General features: G+C 58.0%; 1 protein-coding gene across 1 annotated transcript in view; it reads right to left on the bottom strand.

Moving 5' to 3' along the window:
* The window catches only part of Ccdc57 (coiled-coil domain containing 57), a 55,095-nt gene extending 54,838 nt beyond the window's left edge, over positions 1 to 257 (bottom strand). Inside the window, exon 1 of the mRNA XM_048796551.1 lies at positions 18 to 257. Coding sequence (XP_048652508.1) covers positions 18 to 257 — 240 coding nt within the window. The remainder of the gene's footprint in view (positions 1 to 17) is intronic.
* Positions 258 to 9,531: the final 9,274 nt, after the last annotated feature.

The raw sequence follows: 9,531 nt of genomic DNA, 5'->3' as shown, positions 1-9,531 counted from the left end.
CGCCCAGGCCGCCGCACCCCGCCGCACTCCGCCGCACCCCGCCGCACCCCGCCGCACCCCGCCGCACTCCGCCGCACCCCGCCGCACTCCGCCGCACCCCGGGACCCGCGCTCCTGATCTCCTGCTCGGCGTCTTCCGGGCGGGCTGCGTCGCCATAGCGACCCGAGTCCGTCGGCCGCGGTCCGGGTGCGCTGGATGCGGCGCTCGGGTCCCGCCGGCCGGAAACGGGAGCCGCGGCGCCGGGTTCCGGTCTTCATTCGCTCGGCCCTCCTCGCGGGCGCAGAGGGGAGCCGAGCCTCGGCGGCGACAGTGGACGCGACCCCCAGGTGGGGGGATCAGTGCGCCAGGGCTCGCACGCGTAGTCCCCGGCTTCCTCACCCAGCAGGGGGCGTCTGAGGACCGCCAGAGCCGCCTCTCCCGCCAGGGGTCGAGGGTCCCGAAGTGTGGATTTTAGCCTGCTTGGGTGGCTTGGGCGGCCGGGGCTGCCGGTGACACAGGAGGGGCGGTGGGGAGCCTCGGGCTGCACACGGGGACTGCACATAGTGGGGTAGGGAGCCTTGGGCTCCCGTGGAGGGCCAGGGCGGCAGCACGGGACAGGGCTGTCGGGAGCCAGGACTGCCCATGGGGGGTGTGGAAGGCTGCGCGTGGGGACCTGCGGAAAGAGGGCGGGTTAAGGCCCTGTTCTCCTCCTGCCTGGGGGCAGGAGCCACACCAAGCCCTCCCCGAAGGGCTGCCTGGGATCCCACACTGCCACGGGTTCAGCCAGATGCCCCAGGTATGGGGAGAATGTCCCCCAGGTTCGTGGTGCCTGTGGGCTGGGTTGGAGAACTGGGGATGGAGTAGGGGTTGGGTTAGTGGGAAGAGCCCAGACCCAGGGCTCGTGGCAGGCTCCTGTCATCCCAGGTTTCGTCTTCCCCAATCATTCAAATCCTCCAAAGGTGTATCTGTTCTCCTTATCCTTCTACAGATGGGTACACCGAGTCCTGGCCCTGAGACAGAGCCAGCTCTTTTGCATAGGGCAACATGGTGTCATCCCTAAATCGCACCTGCATCCCGTAGCCCTCCCCCCACCCTCCATTAGGTGCTTTCCCTCCTTGCTGTCCCCATTCTCTGGGCTCATACATGGGGCCCTAGCTGGGACCCCTCTCTGGCTCCTCTGCTCTAACCCTTATCCTTCTGCCCTTACCCTCTGCTTCTCCCTGGGTCTGTCTCTGGCTGGATTAGAGCTTGTTCTGTTGGGAGGCAGGGCCCTGCAGGGGTTGTGCGGCCCAGGGGTCAGCTCCAGCATCCACAAAGATGCCCACACCCCCTGCCTCTGCCGGATCTAGCCCTGCTCCTGGGTGCTTCCGTTGGGGGTGGCAGGTTGAGTTGGAGCCTCCAAGTCCATGAAAGTTGAGGGGAGCCTGCCTGAGCTGGGTGCCTGAGGAGGTGCTGCACCACCCAGGAGGTGGTGTGCGTGTCTCGGCTTCCTCACCTATAAAGTGGGCATCTACCAGAAACCATGTGCCATGGACCACATTGTGTCCCCCAAAAGTTATATGTTGAAGGGGATGGAGTTGTGGCTCAGTGGCAGAGCACTTGCCTAGCATGTGTGAGGCACTGGGTTTGATCCTCAGCATCACATGAAAATAAAATTTATTTAACTAAAATTTTAACAACTAAAATTGTCACATTCTCGGCGACAAAAACACTCAGGGTCACTCCAGGGGAACTGGGCTGCGCGAAATAACCACACAAGAGACAGAGATACCTCTTTCTTTGGGGGTCCTCTGACTTTAAGAATCTGCAGAAAGAGAGAGCGAGCAGGTGCTGACCCCTTTTATTGAGGAGAAGCTATTCAAATGAGGCCAGGGGTCAGGTTCAGGGGGCTGAGTCTAGCTTCCTGAAGTCTGCTGTCAGCAGGTTGACTGACATCTAGGTGGGCCACACCCAAAGGCAGAGCAAGAGAAGGGGACACACAAAGGGGGTTTCCATGGAACATTCCATCCCAAACAGGGCAAGGGGTTAATGTCACAAAGGAACAGGTGAGCACAGCTCGACCCATAGGCTGCAGGAAGGCACACCCATGCATTAAGACACTTTTTGTGACATTTTGCGACTTCCAAGATTGGGGCAGCCATCTAAGGCCACGTTGATGTGGCCAGATCACTTGGAAGTGACCAACAGAGCCTCAACTGATCAGGGAGGGAAAATGCTGGTCACTCAGTGTGATGGCCTCCCACATCAATTTTTTTAAGAAAGTTACACGTTGAAGCCATAACCCCAGTGGGACTGTATCAGGAGGTGGGGTCACAGGGAGAGACCCTGATCCAGGAGGATAGGACAGGCCTCCTTACAAGAAGAGGAAGAGGCCACAGGAGGGACACAGGAAGGACAGATGAGGCACAGGGAGAAGGTGCCATCTGCAAGCAGAGCAGAGAGGCCTCCAGACAAAGCAGCACTGCCTGCCCCTGCTCTCAGAGGCCCAGCTCCAGGACTGGGAGGTGTCTGTCACATGCAGCATGTGGCTATGGCAGCCTGCGCTGAGACATTACATCATAGGCAACCATGCTTGGAACTGTATGGTGGACAATTTCAGCATCATTGTTCTTCCAGGGTCAGGAGTAGGGAGCCGTGGGGCCCACAGCCTACGTTCTAATCCCAGAGCAACTCAGCCAGGACAGCTTGGGCTAAGGCCAGGCCTCCCTCAGCCATACTCCCCACCTAGGCAACCCCTGCACCCAAGTTCCCTCCAATACCAGCTTGAGGGTATGTGGCACTCACCTGCCCACACCCTGTAGCCTCCAGGGACACCAAGCCTCTGCCCGTCAGCACCTCTTCAAGGCAGAGACTGTTCTTCACTTATTTATTTATTCATTCATTTATTGGTACCTAGGATTAAACCCAGGGGTGCCACTGAGCCACATCCCCAGGCCCCTTTTTATATTTTATTTAGAGACAGGGTCTTACTGAGTTACTTAGCACCTTGATAAGTTGCCGGGGCTGGCTTTGAATCTGTGACCCTCCTGCCTCAGCCTCCCAAGCCACTGGGATTATAGGCGTGTACCACCACACCTGGCTGAGGCTGTTCTTTGTCCTGGACACCTCGGCCTGAAGAGGTCCTTCTTCAGCCCTCACACACCCACACCTCCCTCCCCAGCTGGACTCTCCCTGAACACACCTCTTGGTGCTGCTGGCCAGGATCTGGTTGACAAAGACTGCATTTATCTCATCTGGAGCCCAGCACCATCAGGGTCAAAGAAGAAAGGGACAGGACATGTATTGGGGTCCTGGGACTGCCATAACAAGGCCCCTGAACCTTTTTTTTTTTTTTTTTTTGGTACCAGGGATTGAATTCAGCACTTNCTCTGAACACTGCTGCACTGGGGACCCAGCCTTCATCACGGCAGCCTCTGCGGCCTTCCAGATTCCTCCACAATGAGCACTTGGCAGCCAGGTGTGGTGGTCGCACCTGCAGTCCCAGCAGCTTGGAAGATCTTGAGTTCAAAGCCATCCTTGGTGACTTAGCAACACCTTGTCTCCAAATAAAATTTTTAAAAAGGCTGGGGATGTAGCTCATTGGTAGAGCAAATGTAATGCCCTGGATTTCATCTCTAATGCTGCAAAAATAAATAGAAGAGGCGCTCGGCCCTGGGTCCCACTCCCTGCCCTGGTGATGATTTTGGCCCTGTGATGACTTACATGGCGCTATCCCGTAGACTCTTGCTACCTGGAAGAGCCAACCACCAAGCCTCTTCCTGGGTTGCTCCCATGCGCTGTGTTGGCTCTCCTGATGAAACTCCAGGCTCACGGACAGCCCACCTGGCCCTGCCAGGGACCTCCCTGGGTTGGAGAGTTCTGGGGCTATTGCACATGCCACTCCACAGTGGCATCATCTTGGTGCTAGGGCATGTGCCAGCCCAGGGGTGACTGGACTGAGATTTTCTTTGCTGTATTTGCTAAGGAGGCTTATCTTTCAAATGGGGCCTCTGTTGCCTACACATCATTTTGGGGCCTGCAAGTTTCCCATATGTGAGAAGTCATGGTTTTCACAAAGAATTATTTCCATCTTCCTAAAGCCAGAAATTTCTAAGAGCTTTTCAGACTCAACAGGAATACTTACAACATTCCAATTAAATTAAAGAGGGTTCAGAAGCACATTTGTTTTAGGCCGGGCGCTATGGAGGTTCGCAAGATCCAGGGCAGCCTCTTCAACTTAGTGAGGCCCTGTCTCAAAATGTAATAAGATTTTAAAAGGATTGGGGATGTAACTCAGTGGTCGAGCACTTCTGGATTCAGTCTCAGTACAGAAAGAAAAAGGCTTAGTGTTTTAAGAATGAGAAAAACCAGAGCAATGAGATGCAGGTGCTGTGTGTTTGCCTCTGGCCCCTCTGGTACTAAGACCATGTGCACCACTGGTGAAGTCCAGTTGACAGGGGTTCCCCGTCTCTGGAGGTTTCTTCTCTAGTTCCCCAGAAACTCTGTGTAGTCCCTATTGAAAACCAAGTGCTTTCTGGGAACATCTGCTGGTTGGTTGACAGATTGGATCCAAACTGAATGGGTGATGTTTAAAGCCAGTTCATTTCAGCCTAGGCTTAGGGCTCTCCTTTGGAGATGTCTGCACAGAAGCAGGGCAGGCTGTCTGATGGGTAAGGAGGAAGAAGCACGACACATCGGCTTCTTGCACTTGGGCCCTGAGCTCAGGGGGTCTCAGGCAGCTGGTTGATGGGGCTGGCAGAAGCTGGCTTCTTACCGGTGGATTGCACTCTCCTGTGGCCTGCAAACGCCCAGGGTCAAGATGATGCCACTGGCAGTACTTATTTTTTTTTAAATATTTTATTAGTTGTTGATGGACCTTAATTTATTTATATGTGGTGCTGAGGATCGAACCCAGTGCCTCACACATGCCAGGCCAGCGCTCTACCGCTGAGCCCCAGGCCAGTCCCTGGCAGTACTTATTGAGCTGCTCCTTCCTCTGTGTGGGTCACAGAGTCCTGGAGACAACACAGGGCAGAGGGAAGAATGGGCCTGGCCCCAGTGAGTTGAGGAGACCTCATGGGAAGGAGTATCCCCAGTAAGAGGACCCAGGGCCTTTTAGTCAGAGCAACCTGTGTACAGAATAAAAATGTAAGCCCTGGGCTTGCTGGGAGCAGAGCTGACCGGGCAGGCAGGACTGCCCTAGGGTCTTTGTATGCTGTACCAGGGATTGAATTCAGCACTTGACCACTGAGCCACATCCCCAGCCCTATTTTGAATTTTTTTTAGAGACAGGGTCTCACTGAGTTTGCTTCGTGCCTTGCCATTGCTGAGGCTGGCTTTGAACTGCAACCCTCCTGTCTCAGCCTCCTGAGCCGCTGGGATTACAGGTGTGTGCCATTGGGCCTGGCCCCCTGAACCATTTTTAATGGGTATTTATTTTTGCAGAGTTCAGAATGCCAGCAGGCCAGGCTCCCTCCAAGGGGTCCAGGAGAGGGTCCTCTGTCTCTTCTAGCTCCTGGGTCGTGGCTATCCTTGTGTCCTCAGCTGCGGCCACCTCACTCTAACCTCTGCGGTGGCTACTACGTGGCCTCCGTGGTCCTCTTCACACTCTGCTCTGCTCAGGACACCAGTTACGCTGGACCACCCTACACCATTATGATCCTGTTCCCAAGTAAGGTCACGTTTGAGGATTTGTGCCTGACTTGTGACTGCTTTCCCTGAGGTGACACTGGGACTAGAGGCCCCCCTCCATTGCCCTCATCACAGAGGCCAAAGCAGAGTGGCTCAGACTGAGGGACGCTGCCTGGCCCAGTGAGTGGTGCAGCTGGGACCCGCCCCTCCCCACACTCCTGTGCACAGCTCGTGGGGCAGGTCCTAGTGGGGGCTGGCTGTCCTGCTCCTGGCAGTGTCCCTGGCTCCAGGGCCCTGTCCAGCCCAGCACAGAGGCAGAACACACGAAAGGCAGGCCTTAGTTGCCGGGTGGCATAAACAAGGGAGAGCAAGAGGCAGGCCCAAAAACCAGGCACGGGCCAGGGCTCTCAGATCCCCAAATACAAGCTGCTTACTGGACACTTATCAGAGAATGCCCCTGGGGTGCAGCTGCACCAGGGGGGTTGCTCAAGGAGGCCTGATCCTAACTGACCACTAGGACTCAGCACCTTCCTCTGATATTTGCTATAGGCTGACCTCACCCCCAGGCTCCCCGAAGGTTGTTAGCTTCAGGCTCCAGGCCTCACCTAAGGTCCAAAAACCATAGTGATCTGCTCAGAAGGTTGGGTGGGGGCCCTGCCTGGACACCAACCTGCAAGGATTTGGGAAAGGCCTGAAATAGGCATCTGGGCAACTGCTCCATCTGCTGGCCTCCCAGGCCCTGGGGGCAGGAGGCAAGCTGAGAGAGGAAAGGGGATGTGTGGTCAGGCTGTCCCCTGTTCCCTGGGGCCATTCCAGAAGGAACAAGGAGTGGGCACAGACACTTGGGCAAATTCCCTGCTGAGTCTCAGGGCAAGGGGAACGTAGTGGAAGAGCCATAATCTCATTCTGGTACATACTGTCACCTGCACTTTACAGATGGGGACAAAGATGTAGATTAGGTGAAGGGTCAGGGGAAGATGTCTGCCACATGCCTCCAACATGTGCCAGTCTCCAGATGGCCAGCCAAATGGTATCTTGCCTCCTAAGGGCCAGGGCTGCCCAGGAACAGGGCCCTCAGCCTGGGTCTATTGGCCTGGAGGCTGGGGGCCTAAGGAAGAGGCTCTGGAAAGGACAAGGAGGACTGGTCTTAGGCAGAGGGAACTGGGTAGCCCAATGCAGCATCAGAAACAGCCCAGTAGGAGCCTTGGGCAGTGGGCTACTTCCCAGAGGTCAGGAACTGGAAGCAGAGCCAGGTGCCCAGTGCATATGGGCAGGATGGCAGTGTTCTCTGAGAAGCTGGCCATCTTGTTTTAGAAAGAGAATGACCATGGTGGTGGCATCCACCTTCCTCTGCTGTCCTGTCCAGTACACAGAGAGCAGCCTGAGCACTAGATGACTTGTGATGAGGGGCATCTCGAGGGACCTGTGGCCTTCTCACACTGCAGTCATATCCCTGGAGACCGTGAAGCCCACCCTCTTCAGGTAAAGATGAGGAAACAGGTCGGGGAGCTGAGGGGCTCAGCAGGGCCCCTTGCAGAACCAGGACTGGACTTTGCCCCCCAGCTGGAGACGTCAGCCCACCAGCTGGTGTTGCTATCAGAGGCCCCCAGCCCCCTGGCCACCACCATGCCCCCGTGCCCCAGCAGTTCCCCGAGTTCTCATGCTGAGTCACAGGGAGCCGGCTGTGGTTCCAGGCCACCGGAAGGTTGAGCAAGGCCCAGCCCTTCCCTCCAGCTGAGGAGGGCGCTCAGCCCATCCCTGGGCCTCACAGCCTCACAGCCAGGGCCTGGCCACTGTCCTTGCACCCTTGATTCTGGCCTGGCCAGGGCCATGGCCCTTCAAGAGAAGCTTCCCTGGCAGGGGCAGGAAGGTTGTGACCCCTGTCCCCTGGCTTTGGGGCACTCTGGGCTGAGGTTCTAGGGGGCTATGATACAAGTGTGACAGCTCCGGGTACACTGGGGAGTGAACCACGCTGAGCCCCGGTCACCGGAGGAGGAGAAATCCAGGAAGACAGTGTGTCAGCTTCTGGGGTCAAAGGTCACAAGGTGCACAGAGCTCTGAGGTCTGGTGAGAGCTCATGGGTCGGGCTAGATCAGGTGGACACCCACCAGAGGACATGGAACAAGGTTCCAGGCCAAGGAAGAAGGGACAGAGGCCCGAGCAGGCCGGACCTGAACAAGACCAGTGACCACTAGAGAAGGGCTGGAGGCTCTGTCTGGCCTCTGAGTGGAAAAGGGCTGTGGGGGCCAGGGGAGAAATGAGACCCAGCAGAACTAGGGGACAGGGCGTTTCCTGCAGGCTGGGCACTCACCTGCCTCGTCTGGTGCAGCACACCAGGGCAGCAGAGACCTCTGTGCCTGGGGGCCCGGCTGGGACCCAGGGAGCCCCAGGACCAGCCACCAGCTTGACAGGGGGATTGAAGGACAGCAGGAACCCAGAAGGCTGGTCCAGGTGAGGACAGCCTCGCTTGGGCCCAGCAGGACTGAGGGGAGCCCCCGGCACTGAGAGCTGCAGGTGAGAGTGTCTGGAGGACTGTGAGTGGAGGGGCCACCCCCAGGAAGTGTGGAGCAGGCCCCCAGCAGGGCTCAGGAGAGCTGGGAATGCTCAGAGCTGCACCGGGAGAACAGGAGGGCTGTGGGGACCAGCCCGCCCAGGAGTGCGCTGGGGCAGAGGCTGGCGCTGTACTAGGCCAGGACTAGAGGCCAAGCCTGGAGTGCGGGGCGGGGACACGCCGACAAGGAGCCTCTGAGCTGGTGGGACTGAGGAAGGCCTCGCGGGCAGTGCTGGGCCCAGAACGCAGCGGCTGGCAGGCTTCGTCCCCTGGCCCCAGAGCCAGGCCCCCTCAGCCCCCCCTGGGCTGCCAGGTGGCTTCCTGTGCCATCTCAGCCAGGACTGGGGAAGCAGAGCATCACCTGCCCCTCTCTGCAGTGGACTGTCATCATCCACACTCTGCAGGAGACCAGGCAGCAGCAGAGGGGACGAGACATGGTGGCAGGGGCCAGAGGCCAGCTGAGGCTGGAAAAGCTGTGGCGGGGAAGTGCCCTCTCACTGTCAGGCCATGATGTCTCAACCGGACTCACGCCCTCCCCAGGGTGACCTGGGGCCTAGATGGGCTCCAAGGAAGGGCAGGGGCAGCCTGGTCATCCCCACCACCGTCCCCAGCTCAGGGCAGGACAGGGGGCGTGCAGCACACACGAGGCCGGAGGGGCTGCCCGCCACAGCAAGAGGGGGCTGGGTGGTCCAGGCTCAGGGCAACTCCCGTCCAGCCTCCCCTCACCGGACCACCTGCCCAACCCAGTGCAGGGACAGAGGTGTCTCTCTCTGGCCAGGCCCAGCTGCCCCAGGCCGGGCTCCACTGCAGCTGGGGCTTGGACGCCCCTACCCTGGCTGAGGAGGCCGTTCCTCCCCCAGGGGAGCCAGGGAGGCTGCCTCCTGTGGTGGGCCTCCCCGCCCACTGAGGCTTGAGCTCAGCTGCCTCCACCAGGAGCACAGGTGGAAGACCCAGGGGAGGCCCCTCCTGACAGCACCTGCTACAGCTTAGCCATGGTAGACGGTCAGCCCCCCCCACATGGCGACTATCAAAGTAACAATTCAGGACCACCGGATGTCCCCCAGCAAAGGGGCCGAGTCTGAGCCTGTCTCTAACCACTTTAAACATGGACTGGCAAGGCTCAACACACCAGCCTCAGAGTTAAAACATAGACCTTTTAGAAGACATGTAAGAGTAGAGTTTTATCCCGGCACTGGAGAGAGAGAGAGAGGGAGAGAGAGAGGGGGAGAGAGAGAGAGAGAGAGAGAGAGAGAGAGAGAGAGAGGAGGAGAGAGAGGAGGAGGAGGAGAGAGAGAGAGAGAGAGGAGGAGGGAGGAGGAGGAGAGGAGGAGGAGGAGGAGGAGGAGGAGGAGAAGAAAGCATATGGATCGAATTTTTCATGGAAGGACTTA

The sequence above is a fragment of the Marmota marmota genome, unplaced genomic scaffold (assembly GCF_001458135.2).
Source record: "Marmota marmota marmota unplaced genomic scaffold, marMar, whole genome shotgun sequence".
In the NCBI taxonomy this organism is placed as follows: Eukaryota; Metazoa; Chordata; class Mammalia; order Rodentia; family Sciuridae; genus Marmota; species Marmota marmota.
The sequence above is the reverse complement of the archived record's forward strand: the minus strand, read 5'-3'. Positions and strand labels throughout refer to the sequence as shown.